Source organism: Heptranchias perlo, chromosome 13, assembly GCF_035084215.1.
Source record: "Heptranchias perlo isolate sHepPer1 chromosome 13, sHepPer1.hap1, whole genome shotgun sequence".
In the NCBI taxonomy this organism is placed as follows: Eukaryota; Metazoa; Chordata; class Chondrichthyes; order Hexanchiformes; family Hexanchidae; genus Heptranchias; species Heptranchias perlo.
In genome coordinates, this window is record NC_090337.1 from 33,481,118 (window position 1) to 33,507,918 (window position 26,801).

At 41.8% G+C, this 26,801-nt stretch overlaps 1 protein-coding gene across 2 annotated transcripts in view; it reads right to left on the bottom strand.

Moving 5' to 3' along the window:
* The window catches only part of LOC137331478 (ephrin type-B receptor 3-like), an 89,952-nt gene that overhangs the window by 45,858 nt on the left and 17,293 nt on the right, over window positions 1-26,801 (bottom strand). For both annotated transcript variants that reach the window (XM_067995301.1, XM_067995300.1), the window contains exons 2-3: window positions 18,636-18,700; window positions 11,652-12,324 (exon numbers count right to left, since the gene is read on the bottom strand). In XM_067995301.1, the coding sequence (XP_067851402.1) occupies window positions 11,652-12,324; window positions 18,636-18,700 (738 nt within the window). The remainder of the gene's footprint in view (window positions 1-11,651; window positions 12,325-18,635; window positions 18,701-26,801) is intronic.

Here is a 26,801-nt window from a genome sequence, read left to right on the forward strand (position 1 = left end):
CACAGGGTGCTGTAGTCATAGAATAAATGTATTGTCCAGAGTCCGAGGACACTCAGCTGAGTGTTACCTTGTTGGTACTAAATGCCATCAAGCATACAAAACCAATAGGCCACCTGGAAAGTCAATTCCCATGCCTAAAAGAGCAGAGTAGATATTTGCAGCGTTAAAAATTATTTAGGGCTGATGATGTGATCCCAGTGTGAGCCTTGCTGGACCGCATCACGGAGGCGGTTGCCATTGGCGCTGTTAGACGCTGGGCTCACTAGATATTACAAGTCCAGCTCATGCATATAATTTAAACATACCTCCTAAACAACTGAAGCCTTGCACAGGGAGTATGATTCAGTGTTGAGCAGAGGAGGAACTCTTAGGAGCCCATATCGCTTAAAGGCCGCAGCTTCAACTTAAAGGGAATGTAGCTACATAAAGGAAAGTGGCCATATTGGGACAAGAACATCTGTGATCTTTGCAACGGCTGTATGGAGAGAAAGAAGTGATAGGTTCACCTTGCTTTCGGCTTTGCTTATGTGGCACTCATGGTCCTGCTTGATGTCTGGCAATGTAGATATGTTGCTGCAGGAGACGGGTGTACGGAGGGCTGGTGCAAGGAGGGACGGTGCAAGGAGGGACGGTGCAAGGAGGGACGGTGCACGGAAGGACGGTGCACGGAGGGACGGTGCAAGGAGGGACGGTGCGACGGTGCAAGGAGGGACGGTGCAAGGAGGGACGGTGCACGGAGGGACGGTGCACGGAGGGACGGTGCACGGAGGGACGGTGCACGGAGGGACGGTGCACGGAGGGACGGTGCGACGGTGCAAGGAGGGACGGTGCAAGGAGGGACGGTGCAAGGAGGGACGGTGCACGGAGGGACGGTGCACGGAGGGACGGTGCACGGAGGGACGGTGCACGGAGGGACGGTGCACGGAGGGACGGTGCACGGAGGGACGGTGCACGGAGGGACGGTGCGACGGTGCAAGGAGGGACGGTGCAAGGAAGGACGGTGCAAGGAGGGCCTGTGCAAGAGGGGCCTGTGCAAGAGGGGCTGGTGCGAAAGCGGCCAGTGCAAAGTGGGGGCCGGTGCAAAGGGGGGGGGGGCTGGTGCAAAGGGGGGGGCGGTGCAAAATGGGGGCCGGTGCAAAGGGGGGAGGGCGGTGCAAAGGGGGGGCCAGTGCAAAGGGGGGGCCAGTGCAAAGGGGGGGCCAGTGCAAAGGGGGGGCCAGTGCAATGGGGGGGGCCAGTGCAATGGGGGGGGCCAGTGCAATGGGGGGGGGGCCAGTGCAAAGGGGGGGCCAGTGCAAAGGGGAGGGCCAGTGCAAAGGGGAGGGCCAGTGCAAAGGGGAGGGCCAGTGCAAAGGGGGGGCCAGTGCAAAGGGGGGGCCAGTGCAAAGGGGGGGCCAGTGCAAAGGGGGGGCCAGTGCAAAGGGGGGGCCAGTGCAAAGGGGGGGCCAGTGCAAAGGGGGGGCCAGTGCAAAGGGGGGGGCAGTGCAAAGGGGGGGGCAGTGCAAAGGGGGGGGCAGTGCAAAGGGGGGGGCAGTGCAAAGGGGGGGGCAGTGCAAAGGGGGGGCAGTGCAAAGGGGGGGGCAGTGCAAAGGGGGGGGCAGTGCAAAGGGGGGACAGTGCAAGGGGGGGGCAGTGCAAGGGGGGGGCAGTGCAAAGGGGGGGGCAGTGCAAAGGGGGGGGCAGTGCAAAGGGGGGGGCAGTGCAAAGGGGGGGGCAATGCAAAGTGGGGAGCCAGTGCAAGGGCGTATGGTACAGCTGGTGCAAGGGGGGCTGGTGCAAAGCGGGGGCCGGTGCAAAGGGGGGGCCGGTGCAAAGGGGGGGCCGGTGCAAAGGGGGGGCCGGTGCAAAGGGGGGGCCGGTGCAACGGGGGGGCCGGTGCAAGGGGGGGGCCGGTGCAAGGGGGGGGCCGGTGCAAGGGGGGGGCCGGTGCAGGGGGGGGGGCGGTGCAAGGGGGGGGCCGGTGCAAGGGGGGGGCCGGTGCAAGGGGGGGGCCGGTGCGAGGGGGGCCGGTGCGAGGGGGGCCGGTGCGAGGGGGGCCGGTGCGAGGGGGGCCGGTGCGAGGGGGGCCGGTGCGAGGGGGGCTGGTGCCTGAGGGGCTGGTGATGGGGGGGCTGGTGCGAGGGGGGCTGGTGCGAGGGTGGCTGGTGCGAGGGGGGCTGGTGCGAGGGGGGCTGGTGCGAGGGGGGCTGGTGCGAGGGGGGCTGGTGCGAGGGGGGCTGGTGCGAGGGGGGCTGGTGCGAGGGGGGCTGGTGCGAGGGAGGCTGGTGCCTGGGGAGCCGTGCAAAGTGGGCACCCTCAAGAGAATCACAGCCAAATGAACTTTGGAAATCTGGGGCTTACATTCAGATCAGCTGGAGAACTCTTAGAACATGCATGGCGGGGGGGTGACAACCTGGCTCAATGCTGACGGCAGTAGCTGCAGGACCTAGGAACAAATGTGGGAGAAGATTGCACATTGACAAGGAAAGACTACCCAACAATACCATACCAGGTAGACGACCCAAGATTCCATGGCACAATATGTCTTAAAAGTATTAAACGTTAATTGCTTGCCCTTGACAAGCCTTCACAGAACCTTACAGAACCTTCAATGCATCTCATGCATATCCACACCTCACCAGGACTCACAGTCAAGATGCAACTTGCAATTAAAATCTCTTTCACCATTGCAGCATCTCATGAATACGTTTCTGCTTGAACCACAAATTTCATGCAGAAAATTGCTTGTAGTCGAAATTTAAAGGGATGCAAACAATTAAAGGGTATGATGACGCAGTGCCAGAATAGTGAAACAAAAATTCTTGTAGCCTTAGGAAAGCTTCAATAAACATCTCAACCCACTAGCAGCCTTTTCCTTGGCTGAAGGGGAAGAGGACTAAGAAGTGACAGGTAAAAATGAAGTTAAAGGAAAAAAGCAACAACTTGCATTTATACAACGCCGTTAACATAGTAAAACATCCCAAAGCACTTCACAGGAGCGATTATCAAATAAAATTTGACATTGTGCTACATGAGGGGATATTAGGACAGGTGACCAAAAGCTTGGTCAAAGAGGTAGGTTTTAAGGACCGTCATAAAGGAGGAGAGAAAGGTGGTGAGGTTTAGGGAGGGAATTCCAGAGCTTAGGGCCTAGGCAGCTGAAGGCACGGCTGCCAATGGTGAAGCGATTAAAATTGGGGCTGCGCAAGAATTGGAGGAGCGCAGAGATCGCGGAGGGTTGTAGGAGGTTATAGAGATAAGGAAGGGCGAGGCCATGGAGGGATTTGAAAACAAGGATGAGAATTTTAAAATCGAGGCATTGTTGGACCGGATGCCAATATAGATCAGCGAGCACAGGGATGATAGGTGAACAGGACTTATTGCGAGTTAGGATAGGAGCAGCAGAGTTTTGGATGAGCTCAAGTTTATGGAGGGTGGAAGATGGGATGCCAGTCAGGAGAGCATTGGGATAGTCAAGTCTAGAGGTAACAAAGGCACGGATGAGGGTTTCAACAGCAGATGAGCTTATGCAGGCATTAGTCTGTAGGCAAGTGACAGCGGCCCAGCACCCAACTCCCAGTTTGATGGCTGCTGAAATGGAGGCGGTGCTGCCTGAGGTAGTTACAAGAACGGTGGCCTTCTTTGCCACTCCATGTCTCCATCCCCACAGCTCTATAATTCACTGGGCCTGTAGGGAGATGAGGCAGATTTGAGGTCTCGGTACCTCATACTGAACATAAAGTTAGTCAGGCCATCACTTATTATTTCTGTGCCGTTGGGCTTGGTATAATAGCATTCCTTGGCAACTGCAGGCTCTACATGAACTAATTCTTTGTGGGTGCAAGGACACTAATTGGTGAGCATACAATACATGAGGTGCTTCCTGACCTTCCCGGCAACACTCCGTTGCTTCTCCTCTTCTTCCAGAAATCGGAGATGCAGGGGAATCCCAAGTAGAAACCCAATGTTGCACAGTAGTCCCTAATAAATCCAATAGGAAATTCGGGAGAAACTTCTTTACCCAGAGAGTGGTTAGAATGTGGAACTTGCTACCACAAGGAGTAGTTGAGGCAAATAGCATAGATGCATTTAAGGGGAAGCTAGATAAACACATGAGGGAGAAAGAAATAGAAGGTTATGCTGATAGGGTTAGATGAAGCAGGGAGGGAGGAGGCTCATGTGGAGCATAAACACTGGCATGGACTTTTTGGGCCGAATGGCCTGTGACTGTGCTGTACATTCTATGTAATTCTATGTAACAGTAGAAGCTGGAGAAGGAATAAAGGCTGTTCCAACAGCAAATGCCACAAACTAAGATGAATACCTAAGTGGCAAAAGTAGGAAACAAAAAGAAACCAACAAAAAGGTTTAGAAATGACCTTACAATTCAAGAAACAAACTTCCTACTGGGCTTCTTTAAACTGGCTACCACATTCAGCTCAGCACCAATTCTGGATGCTCATTTTTCATGGGTGGTTGATAGTGAGGAGGAAAGCTGTAGACTGCAGGAAGATATCAATGGACTGGTCAGATGGGCAGAAAAGTGGCAAATGGAATTCAATCCGGAGAAATTTGAGTTAATGCATTTGGGGAGGGCAAACAAGGCAAGGGAATACACAATAAATGGGAGGATACTGAGAGGTGTAGAGAAACAAAGGGACCTTGGAGTGCATGTCCACAGATCCCTGAAGGTAGCAGGACAGGTGGATAAGGTGGTTAAAAAGGCATACGGGATACTTTCCTTTATTAGCCGAGGCTTAGAATATAAGAGCAGGGAGGTTATGCTAGAACTGTATAAACCATTGGTTAGGCCCAGCTTGAGGACTGCATACAGTTCTGGTCACCATATTACAAGATTGCACTAGAGAAGATACAGAGGAGACTTACGAGGATGTTACCAGGGCTGGAGAATTTTAGCTATGAGAAAAGATTGGATAGGCTGGGGTTGTTTACTTTGGAACAAAGGAGGCTGAGGGGAGATTTAATTGAGTTATATAAAATTATGACGGGACAAGGTAGAGTGGATAGGGAGGACCTATTTCCCTTAGCAGAGGGGTCAGTGACCAAGGGGGCATAGATTTAAAGTAATTGTTGAAGGATTAGAGGGGAGCTGAAGAGAAATTTTTTCACCCAGAGGGTGGTGGGGGTCTGGAACTCACTGCCTGGAAGAGTGGTAGAGGCAGAAACCCTCAATTCATTTAAAAAGTACTTGGATGTGCACATGAAGTGCCGTAACCCACACGGCTACAGACCAAGTGCTGGAAAGTGGGATTAAGCCGGATAGCTCTTTTTGGGCTGGCATGGACACGATGGGCCGAATGGCCTCCTTCTGTGCCATAACTTTGCAAGATTCTATGATTACATACAGGATAGTCTCCCTAATGTAAATATTTTTATGAGGCCAGTTACCGGCAGATGCTCCCTGCCCCCGCAAATGTATGCAATACACAAAGTGAGCAGAGACCCGGCAAAACAGATTTCCATACAATTTACCCATCAGGTTTGCCCAATTTTTACAACTTGATCGGCCCACATGTAATGTTGAACTTATACATGTTAGTGAACTGATTTAGAATGAGGCTGGAATCATTTCACTGCACCTCTCCAGCAAAGATGCAGATTACAAGAGAAGTCAGAAATAATTTCCCTTCCCCTTCTGCCTGTATTTCCGGATTCAGGGCATTTTAATAGATTGTGCATTCCCCCAGCGTAGGTCTGCCTCCTGAAAGGGTCATGCACCTGGAAGCAGAGGAGGAAAGCCAACCACTGGTGCAGGCCTGAAGTCTGCAGCAGCTGTAACGGCAGCCAGTCCAAAAATAGCACAGAAGGCCTCAGGCCCCCAACACCCAGTCCAGCAACCGAAAAACAAGGCCATTTACCTGTTGCTTCTCAGATCCTACAAACTGAATGGAGCTGGGTGCAAAGCCTAAAGTCCACTTACTGTCGGTGCATCTCTAATTGGGCATGCGACCAGTATGGACTCAGGAAAAATGAGTGGGGAGGCACTGAGATGTCATTTCCATAGCAGTTGCACAGGATTTCCGTACTTGCCCCATATTGGTGTAAGCATTCCCAGTCCCCTAGGGGGACTGCCAGGAAATACCTGTACAAGTAGTGCCTTGCATGGTAATACTTAGTTGAAAACAAAGTGCAAATTTAGATTGGATCAGACCTACACTACTTGCTGCCTTTGAAGTCCATCGTAAAAACAGGTTACGCACACAAAAAAACAATTTACGAACCTCCCCTTCCAGCATGGAGCTTTGTTGTCTGGGACCACAGGCTACGAAATGATGATGCACGCTAGAGTCAACACAGTGAGAGTTTTCCCTTACTGCGAATTCACATCTCTAATTGACAAGCAACAATGTACTCGCTCCGAACCCCTCCTCCCTTGACAACCAACTTCATTCTCCCATCCCGCTGAGAAGCAATTCAGGTTGTTACTCCTCCCCACCTCCGAGAACAAACTCTGGCCTCTCCTTACCTTGCCTAGAACCAACTCTGGCCTCTCTTTCCCCCCCCCAATAGAGAGGAAAATCTCCCTTGGCCAATAACTTCCCCTTCTCCCTTCACTGGGAAAGAACTCGTGCCTGTTTCTCCCGCCACACATTAAATCAAAAACCTGTCCTCCACTGAAAAGACAACCAGTACTGTTCCCCTCCCCACATAAAGATGGAAATAGGCCCTGGTCCAGTATAACTCCTCTACCCTCATTGTGAAGAAAATGAACACTGGTCCACTGCACCCTCCCTCACTGAGAAGAAAGTCAGCCCTGACCTTGGGCCACCCACTCCTTCCCCATCCCCTGTTATATCCATGCCCTGTTCTCATCCTCTTTCCCCTTCCCCTTTCCCCTCTCCTCATCTACACATGATCCTTATATTCTCCCTCTTGCCCACCGTAAAAGATAACCCATTGTGCTCTCTCCCACTGAGTAGAAAACAAGCCATGGCTCAGTGCCACCCAACCCCCCGCAATTGCCCCCTCTCCACTAACTCCTCCTCCTTCCCTGTCACCCTCCTCATCCCCCCGTCTCCTGCTATATACATACGTATCTGCATGGCATCCACATAATCCAATGTTACTGCTTTGAAAAAGCAACTGGCTCCATCTGTATCAGGGTTACATTTGAGCGTAATGCCTGGATTCTGTAATTATATGACTGCAGCATTCTGCCTCTAATGCACCCATCTTAAGTGTTTGCAGAGTCAGACAGCAGTAATTAATTTCTTTTGCAGTTGGTAAACAAATTCATCAGCCTCTGTTGGTGATCAATGTAATGTCCAGTCAAGCTGCAGCTCTGTCAATATTTTATCAATGAGAATTCAAGCAGAAAGTTATCTATCAAGACCTGGGGTATAAATCTGCTTTCCTAAAGAGCATGCTTGTTATGTATAATCAGGGTAGTGGGAGGTCCAAGGCACCCACAGGACAGTAAAATCAATATTCAGCTACAATGGGCATATGGGACATCTCTTCTGATGCAATTAAGTGTATTCTACCACTGGGAGAGGATGATGTATGACTGAGGCCAGATGTTGATACCATAAGGGCCTATAGTGGCCACCTAACAAACTATAAGGTGTGTTTATACCCCAGCTATATTTATCATTGGCAATTTCTTCAAGATAGAAAGGTCAAATTTACATAAAAAGAAAATTAATGTTTTAAATAAACTGGCAGGACAGTAACTGGGACAACCTTACATGCAGGAAATCATTTATAGCATAGGCTTAGTGCATAATGCATATAGAGTAACTGCCTCCAACTGTATTCATCATCGGGCCTTTTGTCGTACACACTATTGAATGAGAAAAATCAATGAATATTAATAAAGCTATATGAAAGCTCTAGTTTATGCTCAGATGAAAGAACAAATCTATTGGCTATGGCCAAAACATACTTTTCAAATCGTGAAATGAACTTTCAACTATTGAATTACCGTCAACAACAAGTAATTTCCATTATTTGTTAGCTGTATATACGTTGGTTAGAAAATCTAAAGGTGCATCAATATAATGCTGTTGAGAAAGTGCACATTTTAAAAGACTTTCTATATAATCAAAGCCTAAGTTCACTTTAAAGATGTTGAACTTTTCTCATGACCCCATGATCATCAAACAAAGCTCCTGTTTTTGGTCTTCACAATAACATTTCTTTAATAGCCATTTTATGTGAAGGAAATACTGTTACATTCTTGGGACGTTTTACTACGTTAAAGGCGCTATATAAATGCATGTTGTTGTTTTTCAATTTAATTTATATCATGCAGCAGTGAAAAAACTCCGTGCCAAGAAAGCATGTGATCTATTTATGGGTGCCTCACCTGCATGAACAGGTGCTGAATTTCGCAACGTAGCTAAATATTATGCATTTAAATGAGGATGCCAGAGTCAAAGGTGCCCTTTGTCTGGCAAAAAGAATAAAACAACAAAAAAAAGGGCTGTTGTAAAATTATCAGATCTGAATGCACCATATAATTCTAAACAGAAAAAAAACTGGTATGACAGTAAGGCCTGATGAAAAGGATTTCTAGTTATTTCTCCTTAGCTAGAACTGTCCCACCCTAAAGTTCTCATAGATTTTTTTCAAAGCAACACAAAAGTTCTGTAGGATAAAATTGTGAATTTGCCCTATTATGTTCCATACATCACAATGTAGTTGTTTTTTGAACGTACAGTATAATTGTCTCTCTTTCTAATGGTCTCCCTGCACCATGCTTAACACCAGAAAGCTTCTATCAATGGCATTCTAATCTCCACCCTATGATCTACACAACTAAAGTTTTGGTCTTATGCATTTCTGTATAACACAGTGGGGCAGATTTTTGTCTTCACCGCCTGGACGGTAATTTGGGGAGGTGGGGGGGTGCGGATGACTTTACAGAACATGAAATCGATAGAATGAAATTCAGTTGGGCTCTATAAAAGCACTGGAGGTAGATTTCCGTCATCACCACCTAGGTGGTAATCTGGTGGGGCCCCACCGAGGTGGTGAAGACAAAACTCTACCCCAGTGCGTTACAGCACCAACATGCTGTGTCACAATTTATGCAAATAGTCGACCACATGAAAAGGAGTTTAATAAACACATTTGACTGCCTGTATTTACTGATCGGTTTCCTTATTTCATCATTTAACAAATCACTTGTGCAAAGATAATCTGTAAAATCAGATGTGGGTTGTGCAAATCATGTCAGGGCACGCAAAACAATCTGCCTTGTAGTTCGGATTTGATGTGCATACTAAAATCACCAAAGTAAGAACAATTCTTCAAATAATCACTCTAGGAGAATTTTTCTTTATTATTTTGCATTGTAGAGATGTGCCAGAAATAATCTTATAAAGGTTTGTTTTATAAAAAAGATCGATGTAGTTTTTTTCGGTCACCCTAATTAAATAACCTGGAAGTGTAACTGAGGTATTGCAAATCTAGAAGTTTTACGTGGAAAACAATTAGTTATCTCCACTTGATGAAGAGAGCACATTTTCTGTTCTTTACTGGCTGACCAGTGAAAGTTTATACTCTTCAGAAATCAATAAATTAGTATTAATGTGTAAAACAGGAAAACATTTAGGCTCAGAACTTTCTCCCAGTAACTTCGCCGGAAGTGCGGCAGAAACCACCCGTACACATGCAGAAGGGGTTTCTGGTGCATTTTCCGTGAAGTTATGGTGGTGGAGCAGGAGCAGCTCCTAGAAAATTCCAGAGGTTAATCTTCAAAATTCACCTGTAGTGTTCATTTGTGTTTTGAGTCACCAATGCTCCATTAGGTACTTTTATTCTAAAATAGCTTTATAAAATTTTCTGATGACACCAAACTATATGAGCAGTTAACTAGTGTAAAGGAGTTTGAATGTATTCAAAAGAATATGGCCAATGGGATCAAGAATAATGGATGTATTTTTATGTAAATATAAATGTAAAGTAACACACATTAGGATATGAATTATAGGTATGGAATGGATGGGTTCGATTTTCCACAATTCACTGAAAGTGTCAAGTTAATGTGAAGCCCAAAAAAATGGCTGATCAGATTATGGGATACATCTTAAGGATCTCTATTATAAATTAAAACTGATTATTTAAGCCAGTGTAACTGATTGTTAAGGCCAAATTTGGAATTATTGTGCACAATTTAGGGCATCTTACTTTAAAAAACCAATGATGCATTGCAGATGGTTCAAGAAGTAAGACTGATTTAACATTCTGGAGTTTTACTCAATTATCTTTGGGTATCAGGGAAAATTTAATACAGATTTAACTTTTTGGACGTTTACTTTCGTTTAGTTGCCTTCCTCAGGAGACTGATTGGAACAGGTGAAGTTCAGGTCAGTGCGAATTTTACATGGTCTGCAGAAGCAATGGGCTTGATGGCCTTTTTTGATCCCTATTTCTTATATTGTTAAAACTAGTTGGAAAAATTAATTTCCCTACTAAAAACAATAACATGTCTTTACTTCCTAGTAATATTCTTTTTTTTGTGGAGGGAAGCATTCTGAATGCAAAGCTTAGCAGAAACTTCTTGGGTTGTAGAGTTTGTATACATCAAGTATATGCTCATTACAGATCCCATTCATCGCTTACATGTCCTTTTCAAACCAGAGCAGTCTCCAATTCCAGCATAATCTAGTTTCCAAAGGACATTGTAGCAAGTTCATTTATTTCCCAATACAGTCTAAACCAATTTCTGACAGATTTTCCTTCATCAGTAGCTTATTATTAGTTTCTATTGAAACCATTTGTGGGAAAGCTGTAGCTCGTTTTGATACAGAAACATAAGAAAGCCCGGAATGGGAAAAGGCATTCCTGCCCATTCATTTTATTAGACCATGAACATTCTGCAAAGTCAATGACCACCCGACCCATTTCGTCTCCTGAGAAAAGGTTCTACAAATCTTTCTAAAAGGTTCTACAGAGACTCTCACACTCAGAAATAAACCAAACTAAATTTTAAAATAACGATCTAACTTTACCCACGACATAATTCATTCTTCACCAGCTGCATTCCTGGGCATAACATTTCTATGGTGCCAGCAGTTCAGGAACCACCATGTTCTATGAACCACATAGTCTTTTGCTCCCCACGATACTTGTGGACTCTAACAAAGGCTTACTGATAACTTAGCCCCGTGCTTCACCAATTGTTCAGCAGAGGGAATTAAGGAAGATAGATAAGTAATAATATAGAATTAAGATACAGATAGCAGAAAAAAGAGAAAATAAAATTAATGGGGAAATTTTGGTACACATTGCATAATTCTGACAAAGACCATTTCAAGTGAGATCAAAATTAACAGGTAGTATAACTGTTGCAAACAGTATGATCTGTTTCAGTTGGATCTGACATGTAGAATCATCCATGATTATCTGCTGCAAGAACCGATATGTACACAGCATAAGAAATCCTGACACAACTTTACAGCTAGGCCACTCATTACTCCAGTTGGTGAACTCTGGGGAAAAAACATATTTATATCTACAGAAATTTATCTATTTTCCACCTATTCGGTTATCTGATTTTCCCATAAGTTTTTTTTTTGAGAGTGGGAAGGAACATACTGGAAAATGTTCTAAAACTAGACTAAAGTGCCTAAAGTTCCCAAGAGGCAGGAAACTTCTAAAACAGTTGGGTGAAAAGAGTTAAAAATACCTGAACATTTTCCTACCTTGGCAAGCAGTCTCTTTTTCAGCAGGTTCATATCCAGCAGAGCAGGTACAAGATCCAACAGGTACCATCCACTCCCCATCCCCATTACAATATAGCTTCAGGGGGACAGATACTTCAACAGCATTACTGAGACAGGTTCCAGGAGCAATGACAAGTGATGTAGGTTCTGCTCCAGTAACTGTTTCTGGAAAAACTGCAAAGTTTGCAATCACAGATGGGCATTTCTTGTAGAACACACGCACAGAAATGATTGACATGCATGATCCCAGATCCTGAAACGCTAGGTAGAATCCACTCTTGGACAATGGACCAAAGCTTCTGACCTTCGTGTTGACTCGCCCAGTCTCCAGTTTGGAAAAACTCTCATCTGGTGCAATGGTGTCCACTTTCACATAAGGATTCTCCATCCAAAATGGAGCAGATGCTGTTGCTGAGTCTGTGTCAGACTCATAGTAAAATAAATTAAAAGTTTCCTTACAAGAACCTGGGATATTTGGTATACTGTTGCAGTCCCGCACAGTGAATTTCATCTCCACATATACTCTCTGAACTTCTTTGCGTGCTATGTAAGTAGTTCGAAGCCAATTATTCTGGTTGGTTTCCATCACATTACAGACCTGGTACGTGCGAATAGGGTTCATTCCATCATCATATCCACTTACTTCTTCCCACTGAACAAAGGAAACAAAGAATGTTTGTTGTGACAGTAAAAAATATCACTAACATTTTACAAATAATATGTTTATAATATTACCTATATGTTAACTATAAAAATGGTTCTATTGGAAATAAGGCTTCAAGTTGTCTATTAGTGTTATACTAGATTGATGATGTCATAGACACTAGGGTTCTCAATCACATAAAGAAAAATATTTCATTGCTACTGTGATCCCTGCAACATCACTATACAATTATGAGTAAAAGCTTGTCAAGAAGCTGAAAATAAAATGTGATTGTATTGTTCTAATCATTCACTTCTAAAAGCATTCATTTGTATATGATCACAATTTGTGATACATATTTTTGTGCCATCCTGTTTTAATAAAATATTATCAAACATCCAACAATATTTCATTTATCTTTCCAATCAGTTTTTGTAACATTTACATAAACAAAACATTTTATGGACAAAAATGTCATTGTGTACAAGAAAATCCACACTGCAAACTTGTGCAATCTTTGTTGATTGACTTCCAAGAACACAGGTTGACACTGGAGTCTACTGGTTTAGGCAAACTAAAAGCAACCGTGAAGATTTATTTTCTAAAATGTGATTATAGATGTCTAGGCTGCTAGATTTACAAAGTAATTAATAGCTGTTAAAGGTCACAGGTCCCATCAGGTCTGGTTATGTCAATGTATCGCCCAAGGCTGCTATTTTTTTAAAGTATCCAGACCTCTCTTAGGAGCCTGGACTGAAACTTGGTGAAGGAGCAGATGCTTTTTAAAGGTGTCGCTAATACTAATGGTAGGCATACTGAACATTGCTTGCAGCTTCCATCATGTGTAGCCATCGCTTTGGCACAAATTGCAAACAAAATTAGTGTTTATAAATCACCAGAACCACTTCAAAATACCTAATTAAATTATATTTTTTTCTGATTTGTGAAATAATTTAACTTAAATAATCAGCATAAAGTGTGCTCACATAGTGCAGTTAGTTATGCCTTTCTAAAAAGGCAACTGTATCGGGGTAGAGATACATTGTAAAACTGATTATGATGGTCAACTTTGGATGGGGAAATGGAAGGGGGCGAAGGGCATGGTGTGGAATGCTGTTAAATCATTTCTAAGCTGCTTCTTCTTGTTCTACTTCGTATGTTCTGATGTATATCTTTCACTACTATCACAAATGCATCTTAAGATGTAACTTATGTAGTTGCAATATACACTACCTAATACCAAAACTTCCAAAATGTTAGCAATCATAATCTATTTCAAGACAATTCATTGGAATATTTGTATACATATTTAAACTGAAGAGTCTCCTTACTAGTTTATGAGCATAGATTACACAAAGATAAATATAATTGAGGAAGGCCATTTGGTCCATTTATCTTATCCACTGTCCATCTGGGACTTTATGTGAAGAGTGTCCTTTTAAAACAGTCGAAAAATATTTACTGAAATCAAGCCAAACTCAGACTTTGCTTGTGAAGAGAATTTTTTGCCATGATATGGACAGTTACATGGGTAAGATGGGTATAGAGGGATATGGGCCAAGTGCAGGAAATTGGAACTAGCTTAGTGGTATAAACTGGGCGACATGGACATGTTGGGCCAAAGGGCCTGTTTCCATGTTGTAACTTCTATGATTCTATGATTCTATGATATGTAGAAAGTCCTAATATTGACAATGCAAGTTAGATATAAAAGGATGAATACAGTGAGGAAATACATACTTCGCACATGTGCAATTGCACTCAGTTTTACACGCAGAGATGAAATTTGTCCACAATCTTTGTCATATTAAATAATGAAAGGCATATAAAGATGCCCAATTTTTTTCTTCTATTCAGAAGCTTCACCACCTGTTCAAATATTCCTCCCTTTATTGTCACTGGCAGAGATCAAATGTTCTGTAACATATTCTATTTAACAACTAAAGCAGAGGCCGTAAACATGCAAAACATATTTTTTTTGCAATGCAATAGGTTTAATCCTAATGTTCCTTTCTTTATTAAAGTACATGGTAAATATTCTACCCTTTATCACCACCAACAAAGGAAATTGATGCTAAGGAATGATTTGTAAAAAAATGAAACGACAAAGACAGCACATCATCTGTGGCCAGTGATACCACACTTGCAAATTCTGAGATTTTATTCTATTGGCATTAATCAATAACAGAGCTGTCTTTTGTCAATTGAAGACAGTTTACCTTCTGTAGGTTAAAAGTCACATTTTATTTTTTGGGTTAGACATTTATGGGTATGTGGTTTCTACTAGTTTTCTTATCCCTTGCATCTGTCACCCATGAGTTTTGATATGTCAATGATTTCAATGGAAAAGAAAATCTGGAGGGGTGTGAAATGAGCTGCCGATTCACCAGTGCCCGTTTAGTCTAGGGCCGAAGACCAATTTCACCCATACTGTCAAATGTAGATCAGGGTGTGTTGAAAATTGGAAGTACACTGCAGAGGAAAGCAGGTTCCCCCAGGCATGCAGTCAGTACTGGTATGTGGTATCCACTCTGATTGGATCGAGCACAAAACATTCTCCCGCACCAACACATGGCATAAATAGGGCATAAGATATATGAGATTGGTTGCGAATCACAAACATTTGGTTAATACTTGTTGAAATGATATGAAGCAAGAGTCACTCGTGGCTAAGCAATACATGATATGATGTTGAATATTCCTTAGCAATGGTGTGACACATCATTCTATGGATTGTTTAAACTAAATACCAGGTGTGAGATGTGTCATGCCCCTTCATTTGAATATTTCTAAATTAGAAAAAATAAATGCACATCAGATCTAAAATTCAAATTCCAGTGTACCCAATCACATTCCATTCGCAGATTAGAGAGATGTCCTGATCCAGGAATGCAATTGCAATGTAGTGGAGTATTCCTAAACAAAATGCCTGACCTAGATTCGAACTCCAAATTATCCAATTACTTCAACTAATACAGGAGTTCTGATTCAATTGTAATACATAAATAAAAAAATCAATATTGAAGCATAACGTTTTCTTTCTGTATTTTTATGCTTATTGCACTATACACAGGAGTGTGTTAAGCACCAATGATACATTCTCAGTGAGCCAATCCATTCTCAAGTTTGATCTAAACATTGCAGCATGTTGTAGAAATCAAATAACTTTTGTTCTTGTCATACTTTAGTTAAATTTTTGATTTATTTTGAATACTTGAAAGAATTATTAAATATTCTGTGGCAAAAAGATCTGCCGTCTGGTTAGTTTTACTTACAGTTTCATGGAACCTTAGTTCAAATACAACACTAAATCAGGCAGAATTTTTATCATGGCAAAGTAGTTATGTATGTGTCAGGATTTGATTGTATTTAATATTTATCCAATTAATTTCTGCATCTGCGAAGAATCCTTGCAATCATTTACTATATCCTTGCTTTTTACCATTTTTACTGCCACATGTTGGCATATTTGATTCATCATTTGGTAATGAATAGTTAATTCCAAGTTACTTTATGTCTTGTTATGATTCCATGCCTGTTTGGAATTGTCCACTGTTATTAAAGTGTTAGGGATCTTGAACTGGGATTGTGCCTCTGAAACTGTGCAAACAATAGCATTTGCAAAATCTGGTGGGTAATTGAAAGACTAAAAAAATGTAAACAAATTTGTCATAATAAATACATCACCGATTACAGATAAAGCTGACATTCTCCTGGATCTGCACCCAGGTGCACTGCATTGCCCGGGCGGAGTGAATATCAGAAATTCGGTTGGTTTGGAGCACAGACCTGTGAAGTAATTTGCTCGATTTTCCTTCCATTAATTTAAATGGGGGAAAATCGAGCAGGTTCGACTACAGGTGTGCACTCCAACCTGCCCAATACAGCTAGGCCCAGATCCATGAAAAGGTCCCTTCGCAACTCTTCCCATGCCAGTGACTCAAATGTAATAATGGAGATAAGGAAATGGCGGATGAATTGAACAGATATTTTGCATCCGTCTTCACTGTAGAGGATACAAATAACATGCCAGAAATAATTGTGAAACAAGAGGTGAAAGGGAGGGAGTAACTTAAAACATTTACAATCACCAGGGAAAGGGTTTTGAAAAAAGTATCAGAACTAAAAGCTGACAAGTCCCTAGGTCCTGACGGACTTCATCCTAGGGTCGTAAAAGAAGTGGCTGCAGAGATAGTAGATGCATTGGTATTAATTTTCCAAAATTCCCTAGATTCTGGAAGGATCCCATCAGATTGGAAAATAGCAAATGTAACTCCTCTATTCAAGAAAGGAGGGTGACAGAAAGCAGGAAACTACAGGCCAGTTAGCTTAGCATCTGTCATAGGGAAAATGCTAGAATCTATTATTAAAGAGGTTATAGCAGGGCACTTAAAAAATCTCAATGCAATCAGGCAGAGTCAACACAGCTTTGTGAAAGGGAAATCGTGTTTGACTAATTTATTAGAGTTCTTTGAGGAAGTAACAAACAACGTGGATAAAGGGGATCCAGTGGATGTGGTGTACTTGGATTTCCAGAAGGCATTTGACAAGGTGCCACATCAAAGGCTACTACACAAAATAAGAGCTCATGGTGTAGGGGTAACATATTAGCATGGATAAAGGACTGGTTAGCTAACAGGAAACAGGCATAAATGGGTCATTTTCAAGTTGGCAAGAGTGGAGTGGCACAGGGATCAGTCCTTGGGCCTCAACTATTTACAATCTATATCAATGACTTGGATGAAGGGACCGAATGTATGGTTGCTAAATTTGCTGATGACACAAAGGTAGGTAGGAAAGTAAGTTGTGAAGAGGACATAAGGAGTCTGCAAAGGGATATAGAAAGGTTAAGTGAGTGGCAAAAATTTGGCAGATGAAGTATAATGTGGGAAAATGTGAACTTGTCCACTTTGGCAGGAGGAATAGAAAAGCAGTATATTAATTAAATGGAGAGAGATTGCAGAACTCTGAGGTACAGAAGGATCTGGGTATCCTAGTACATGAATCACAAAAAGTTAGTATGCAGGTACAGCAAGTGATTCGGAAGGCAAATGGAATGTTGTCATTTATTGCAAGGGGAATGGAATATAAAAGTATATAATATAAAAGTTCAGGGCATTGGTGAGACCAAATCTAGAATAATGTGTGCAGTTTTGGTCTCCTTATTTAAGAAAGGACATAATTGCTTTGGAGGCAGTTCAGAGAAGGTTCACTCGACTGATTCCTGGGATGAGGGGGTTGTCTTATGAGGAAAGGTTGGACAAGTTGGGCTTGTATACATTGGTGATTAGAAGAATGAGAGGTGATGTTATTGAAACATATAAGATCCTGAGGGGGCTTGATGGGGTAGATGCTGAGAGGATGTTTCCCTTTGTGGGAGAGACTAGAACTAGGGGCCACGGTTTTAAAATAAGGAGTATCCCATTTAAGACAGAGATGAGAATTTTTTTTTCTCTCAGAGGGTCATGAGTCGGTGGAACTCCCTTCCCCAGAGAGCGGTGGAGGCAGGGTCATTGAATATTTTTAAGGCTGAGTTATAGATTGCTGATTAACAAGGGAGTCAAAGGTTATAGTAGGTAGATGGGAAAGTAGGGTTGAGGTCGCAATCAGATCAGCCATGATCTTATCAAATGAGAGAACAGGCTCGAGGGGCCGAATGGCCTACTCCTGCTCTTAATTTGTATGTTTGTATGTGACACTTTAATCGATTGAGCAAAGTTTTCAAAGTAACTAACATTCCTTTTGATATAGCATTTCATCCTGTTGAAATATTTCAAACCGCTTCACACAACTAAATGTAACATTTGAAGTGCAGTGAGTATTGTAACGTAGGTAGATGCAGCAGCCATTCTGCACCTGCAGCGTCCCACAAACAGTGATGAGATGAATGATCAGATAGTCTATTTTTAGCGATATTGATTGTCCAGGATACCAGGTGCTTCACATTCCTTTATACAGTGCTAAACATGCTGATAGGGTGAGATGAAGTAGGGGTAGGAGGTATAGACCAGTTGGGCTGAATGGCCTGTTTCTGTACTGTGATTCCTGTGTAATTCAATGTAAAGAAACTTCAACAATTTTCGTAGACAGAGCCTCAGTTTAATGTCTCATCCAAAGGGTAGCAGCTCCACCAATGCACAGATCCCTCAGTACGACACTGGAATGTCAGATGAGCTCAAAGCCTATGATACTGAAAGGATTTGGCAGAAACTGTTTTTATTATCATATTAATTTGATCTCAGGTTTGATTTTAATAATCAAAATGAAATTAGCTTACAAAATTTTGTTAGCCGGTAATATATTGTGTGAATTGTCCTTACCCCTGTTTCTGGCTGTGCAGTCCATCCCAACTCGGCAGTCGCCCATCTTGAATCCATAAGAGTCTCTGTGGACCAAAATGGAGGCAAAATCAATGTAAGATCTAATAATGAAACAATAGCTCTAAAAATACAAAGCAGTATCCACAATAGTTCACATATTCATACAGAGTCAGAAGAATGCAGCATAGCAAAATGTCACTACTTGCCCTTTGTACTCATTCCTCATAAATATAGCTGCTGCATCCAATATGACATGTGTTTGGTCTCCTCTTTTTAACCCTAATATGTCATTCACTCATGGAGAAGTACATGTGCAAAAGGTACATTTACTTCTTTTGAAACAAATGTTGTGTGTTTTATCCACAGAATTTTTTGGTTTATGCAGAATACAACCTGGGGGTCTCAGCATATAAACCAGCACTTTAAAAGACAAAGGTTAAGGAAACTAGAAGCACAAATTGCTTGGGAGGGAGGACAGGGTCAAAAGCTCAGAGGGGTTTTAAAATGGATCAGGGTAATTCACATTAAACATGCCCTACAGCACAGAAAGACTGTTACAAATCAGTGAAATGGGGGACGGTTTCTGTAGCCATATGTGAGGAAGAACAGCTGCTCACCAGCTTGACCATTATTGAGGGCTATGGCCAGCATAAATCTGTGCGGATAAATAGATCTCCCAAAATACACTTTTAAGCATAAGCTGCCAGGTTTGTTCTATACAGAGGGCACATAGATGTAGTGGTAACTAACGAGCAAAAGGTAAAGGCAAAGGTAAAGTGAAGTTTCTTGAACTGGAAAGATAAGATGACTGATGTCCCACAAGGGCCTGTGTTGGGGCTGCTGTTATTTACTCTATATGTATAAATGATATCCACATAGAAATTAAGGAAACTAAATCAAAATTTGCTGATGGTATCAAATTGGGGTTATAGGAAACCATTGAAGCAGTGTTCATATTTTTTTTAAAAGGGAATTTTTTGAAAGAAGGAGCTTGTGTTTATGTAGCACCTTTTACATCCTCGGGATATCTCAACGAACTTCACAACCAATGGATTATTTTTTGAAGGACACGGATGTTATGTAGGCAAATGTAGGCCAATTTGCACACGCGTCTCACAAAGAAATGAATGACCAGATCATCTGTTCTTGATGGTGTTGGTTGAGGAAGGAGTGTTGACAGGACACCAGCAAAATTCCCTCCTCTTCGTCAAATTGTACCATAGGATGTTTTGCATTCACCTAAGCAGGTAGATGGGACTTCAGTTTGACCTCTCATCCAAAAGACAGCACCTCCAGCAATGCAGCACACCCTCAGTACTGCGTGGAAACATTGGTCTAGATTATGTGCTCAAGTCTGTCGTGGCGGCTTGAACCTATGACCTTCTGAATCAGAGACAGGAGTACTACCAATTGAGCCAAGCTAAAAGAGGAATACTAATGGGTATGAGGAGTGAGTAGGGGAATGGATTAGACTTGGTGATTCATGGGAAAAACACATGAAGGCAGACTTAATGGCTCAAATGACCTACTTCTGTTCTGCAACACTCTATGATTCAATGATCATATAATGTCCTACAGGTTTACTGCATTGATTTCACAGAACAATTTAGAAATCTGCCCAGTATTTATCAATTGTGGATTGTGGTAAAATACACAATTTGAAGTAAAATAGTTAAGCATATTTTGCAATTTAATTTTTCCCAAAGTGTGTGTTTGCTTGTGCATATACAGCCAAATGTATATGTATACCAATATGCCTTTATACTCCAATGAAGAAATGGAGTTATTCAAATATTTGCAGAAAAATACAATTTATATATTGAAACAATCAGAAAAAAGGCACTGTACACTGCAAGATATTATTTACACCAATGTAAACTGAGGTAAGAACCTCAACACACTCAAGTTGCAAATAAAAATAAATTATTTGCTGCCTCACAGAAGAAGAGACATACCTCAGCTCATTCTAGAATTAAACATTTTTCCAACTTTATTTTGTCTTAAAGCAAAAGGTCCACTACTACTGATCAGCTCTTGGATTTGCGACTATAGGTAATCAATTGTACCAATAGTCCATTGAGCAAGAGCTGAAAACCAAGAAACAGGGATGACAATAGTTCAAATATTTACAAATACGCTGTCTAATTAATTATGGATGGTAACTCATGAAAAGCTCTTGCCAAATTTATTTGTTGCCTAAACAAATCAATTAGTGCCATAATGAGATGTAAATTGACAGGAGCTCTCGGTCAGTGGGATCAAGTGACATGTGATGCCATGCTAGTGTAAGCAAATTTGAGTAGATCAGGCTGCTGCTGCCTGTTTGCTCAGCATTTGCTCAAACAATACAGATAATACAAAGCATGGATGACAGAAGTTGAATGATTCTGGTTTGTTCCAGTGAATTTAAAGTAGAAATGGAATTTTCAGGAAAAATAATGTCATTAAAGTCAGCTTTAACATGTAGAGCATCTGTATTTTTCAAAGCTGTAAACATTAGGCTGTCTTTGTGGGTGTGCATAATGTGTGTTTAGTATAAGGCATAATGTTGCTAAAAAGGGAATCCCCTGCAGGCTTTTTTGATGTCCTGACATTTGCTCTTGATTTCAGTCTCTCTTTAGCTTCGTCTAAATTTTGGTGAAAGTGAACGAGAATGAATCGAGATAATTATCACCAGTGCTCTTAAAATATGCAACAATTAACTGTGTGAGATTGAGAGGTCACCTGTTTGTACCTCTTTCTTTCAAATAATTTCAACAAAATTCAATTTCTTTAAAATTTCTAATGATAAATATTAGAAAGCAGAATTGGAGAAATAAGCAACACTTCAGAACATGCTTCAATTCACAGTATTATTGAAATAAAACAAAAACATTCTTTATGTTAAGATATTCAAGCGTAGAAATGTCATAAAATGTATGACCAATGCCTTTTGCCTCTGTTGATTATCACATGATAGTGGCCTATGTTATTGCTACAGTGTGATTCCTGATTTAAAATGTATTACAGATCGGATCCATTCCATACCCTCTTTTACAAATCACAAGTTTTAGGTATTAATACAAATAATCAAAGGTGCAGAATCATTTGGCCACCATCTTCTTTTAGTTACTTATATCAAATTGATCTATGGAATTTAAAGTTACCTGCCTGACAAGTTGTTTAGTTTGAATCAATAACCCTCACCTCAAGAGAAGTAGCTGCAGCACAAATCACAATTCAAAACCATTTACTTCTTGAAAAATTGAACTGGAAAGTTGGCTGAATTGAATTTAAAGTGATCATTTTTTATTTCTATGCTGCTACAGTCCAGCCTTTCAATCACAAAGTCATTTCACTGCATATTGGAGGATCAGAACAAAAGTAATTATTTTAAAAACTGAATACAGGTTGAAGGTGGTAGGTTTTTCTTGTGCTCTATTTGTCTGCGTGGGAAGGAGACTTAAGTGTCCATTGGGGGAATCATAATTTCTGGCAAAAATAATACGCTAAAACAAATTATCTTAAATATTTCCCATACTGGGTGAAAAATACTGAAGCATTGATTTCAGTTAATAACATCTTTGGTTAATTTTTAGTAACAAGTTTGGCCACAACTAGTAACTGTGTAGCTTTGGAATAAATTTGCAAGCATTCTATTAGCCAGAACTAACTAAAAACATCTACATATTTGAATTTTAGTGTATCTCGTGCAAAAAGAAACTAAAGCGATGGTCTTGCAGACTGTGCCCTTTGCTAAAGAGGATGGATATTGTGGGCAATGGTTAAGAGGAGGAATAAACAGTATGTAAGAGATGGATCTGGTTTCTCATCATGATACTAGAAAGCTGAAAATGTACTCCACAAAGTTACATTCCCCTTTTGATTGCTGCGTTACAATGCAACTCATCCGGTCTATACAAAGTATTTTTGAAATGTTATGGCTATGCCTCTGACTGTCTCACCTCTCCTCACTTGTTACTCTCTCTTCTTCCTGAGATCTAGATTAGATTTTCCCTCACCTTCTTTGCCTTTACCTTCTTCTTTGGTAATCTTTCAATTTACTTCAATTCAGGCATGTTTAAACAGATTACTTGTGTTCTCCAAAGATTCTCTGCCATATCTTTTCTCTGAATCTGCTATACATAATTTTCAAATTCATCTCTGACTTTATCTTGCTACTCTGCATACCTAGCACAACACACCAAGGCATGTGCAGACCACATTTTGTTATAAAGTGCACAGTAGCCCATTCAAGAGGTAGAGTAAGGGAGTTTTTTTTTAAATGGTAAGACTATAGTCATAACACTTTAGTAGCTACTATAGGTCAAACTTGATGTGGACATTCCAAAGTTGCTGCAATGGCACAACTGGGCTTTTGCGAATGTACCAAAATCTGTGAACGAGTTAAAAAAAAGCAAGCTACACATGTCCTGCAAGGAGCTGTCCTGTGGTTTTCATCTTATTCCCCACAGATTTATGTAAAACCCAAGTGTGCCATTTTGTGCAAATGGTTTGTGACAAGGTTCAGTTCCTGTACTGGAAGTCATTTATCTTCATCAGAGGTGATGAAATGATCACTGACTCTTGATTATACTTACCATGTGTCTCCAAAGGCGTCAGAAGGTTGAAAATGCGAGGAATAATATAACAAGACTTGTGTAAAAGATATCTAACAACTATGTGCTTTAATTTAAGAAGGAATTCTGCACTTGACAAATATTCTCTGCAGAATAGTTGCTGATAGAATTAAAGCAGACTTTTACTCATACGTTATGGGTAGATTTGGGTGAGATTTTACACCTCATACCTAATGGGGTTATAATTTGAAGGCCCTTAAGCCATGCTCAGCTGTTTATCATGTAGATAAATTGTATTCATTGTATTATTCAGCATCACTTTATAAAGACAACCAGAATTAGATTGAAGACATAGTCCAGACCTTGTGTAAACCCCAGCAGCTTCTTCCATACGTTAATAGACTGAATTAACATGATCACTTTAAAAGTCTCCCAAATCTAAATGGATTTACTTTGCAACTTAAGTTGTGTACATTTTTATATCATGGTAGGAGAGTAACCTTTGCTAATTAATTCCTACAACACAAGGGATGTCAGAATTATCCCAGATACTATTTAGCAAGTAACTTTCTAAGGATCCTAATGAAATAACTGGGCTATGCAATCAGATTGTAATGACTATGACACTGATACAAACTTAAAGCTGGGATTATATCCCTAAAGTTAAGTACAAAAAAACAGAAATTGAATGGATAAAACTGAATAAGATATTTGCCAGGCATAATGAATAAAAACAAATTGTGCTTCTTTATCTGAGCACCATACTTATAGCTTAACTAGACAAAGGTATCAATTTCCATTTGAACAGCAAGTTAATCAGCATCCGTGGAAAGAACAGTTGACATTTTGGGTTCTTACCCTTCATCAAAACTATGATGGATATGACCCAGAAGCGTCGACTCTCTGTTTTCTTCACAGAAGCTGACCATTCTATTATATATTTCCAGCTTTTTTTTTGTTTCAGATTTCCAGCGTTTGTTTTTTACTTATAGAATGTTTCATTTTGTCTTTCAATTTTCTGTTTCTTTCTTGGGGGGGGGGGTTTGGGCCTCATCTTATCCAGATGGTCTGGAGAGACTGGAAATCCACCATGTTAGAAATTGAACTTGTATCCAACCTTTCTGTCTTTCTGTATCCAGCCAGCTGTGGCAACGAGCTGCTTTGAATACACAGGGGTAAATTTTCATCTTCAGTATGCCTGGCACAGACTGTTACCTGCTGGGGTGCATTTTGGGAATTCAGGGACAAATTTATCCCATTATGTTTTAAACTGTATCGTCCTGGAAATGACTGTTGGCAATATTAATGGACGACACATCAAGTGTCCACAAGGCATTCCTCAGTCTGCCATTTTAACAGAGGCATTGACCCATTTAAAATTAATTAGATTAATGCCTGCAGGTGAGTGCCTACATTAAATTAACAGAGAAATGCCATGCATTTGTCGGCTAATAATGCCAATATTAATTTCAGGTTTATTGCTCCTGTTGTCATAATAACAGTCTTAAAACTAGCCTTCATAATGCATGGAGACAGGAAGAATCTTTTTGAGAGTAAGAGGATAGGATGAAGTTTGCATCTGTAGCTCCTACTTCTTTCAGATAAAAATATTGGGCCCAAATTTTCATGGTTCGAGGGCATGCATGCTGGTGTAAGTGCTAGGATGTGTCCTCCTGAACCTCCACCACTGATCCTACCAAGATCCCTTGATTTACATATGAATGGCAGGTGCCCAAGCCACCAAGGGCGCATCTAAGGCCTGCACCACGGGCCACAATTTCCAATATAACTTGCAAGTTCTAGGGGGTGCCAGGTTCCCCCCAGAAAGGATTTTGAGGTGCCCTATGTAAGAGGGTGCATTAAGAATTGCCCTTTTTCGTTGGGCTATCTGGCCTGAATCTCAAGGTGGGGCTCACTACTGCCATCTGGTGGGCCGGTATGCCATACTGCCACTGGTCACACCCTGGGTCCCTCTGAGAGCCGGAGATGTGGGAACTCTCGGCATTGGGAGTCTCCATCCTTTCTTGTAACAGTGGCCTCGTTTAGGGCAGGGAGAGGCTCTGTCCCCATGAGGCCAGATAGAAACTTCAGGGCATACGCCAGATCCCAACCTAATTTTCAGCCATCCCGCCACATTCCTGCCAGAGTTATGTTGCAGCGCAAATGTTCAGACCCATATTGTGTAACATCTTTGGAACATTGTTGCTTTAAGGGGGCAATGTGCCACAGCTGGCCCATGTGAACCTTTCTCTAAATAGAGACACCTTAAAGGAGTGATGTGATTTAATTCTGGTCTTATTAGACTTTTTAAACGAAAGGTTTCACTGAGCCGCTTCCTCTTTGCATTTTCCAAAATCAGGATCTCTTTTTAACAATTCTATAAATATTATTTTTAATTTAAAAAATAGGTTTCTGTAACACCACACTAAATGCATGTTGAGATAGTTGGCTGTTTGGAAAATTGATTCCAAAATAGTGATTTTGGCACTGTTCTTTTCTATTTATAATTATGTCAAAGTATCTTGCAGGGAAAAGTGTATTACATGTTTAAAGTATTATTGTACGTATGGTTTTTTATATATATATATATATGTATGAGGTGTATTTTTTAATTACTGGAAGTAAAACAATAATTCCAACACAAGGGCCCCGATATTAGAGGAGGCGGGATGGCAGCGAAGGGGTGAATGGGCGTGCGGATAACCCGACCAATAAAAAATGTCCATTTCTCATGCAATCGCGATTCAATTGGTGCCACTTAACGTGGCTTCCGGGTTTGCCGTCCGAAAGCTGCGCAGTGGGCGTACTGCACACCCGCATCACAGGCTGTCAGCTGCAGCAGCTCTATTTAAAGGGCCATTGCTCCAATGGCTTTTCCTGGAGCAAACACCCACACACAGCACAGGGGCAAGGCTGCTCCAAGATTCAATGATGCCTCAGTTCAGGTGCTACTGGATGGGGTGAGGAGGAGGAGGAGGGAAGTGTTTTACCCCACAGATGGAAGAAAGTGCCCTGCCTCTGCCACCAAGAAGGCCTGGCTCGAGGTGGCAGAGGAGGTCACCAGCAGCAGCAACATCTTGCGCACCTGGCTCCAGTACAGGGAGCACTTCAAAGACCTAACTAGGTCAGCCAAAGTGAGTACACTTATTGATTCTCTTATATTCCATCTTCCACATCACCGCACCTCCCCCAACTCATTCTGCACTGCCAACACTACTCTATCACATCACTCCTCACACCTACTTAAGGCTCATCCTCAACTTACCTGCACTTCCTCACCTCCCCATTAGTCACCCCACCACTACCACTCAACCCAATCCTCATACAATGTCCTGGCTCTGACTCATACTCACCCTTTGATCTCTTTCATGGTCAGCCTCACCCAAACCAATGTATTCATCGGTTGGCCACGTCACCATCACTCACTCACACGTCTGTACTTATAGAAGAGAGCTCAGAATGCACAGGAGAGGGCAAGGACTGGAGGGGGGCTGCAACAAATCGTCAGAGGCAGAGCAGGAGGCACTGGAGCTCAGCCAAACCCTCGAGTGCTTGTCTGTTAGGGACACCAAGACTGGCACCCAACAAATGTCTGGTGACACAACTT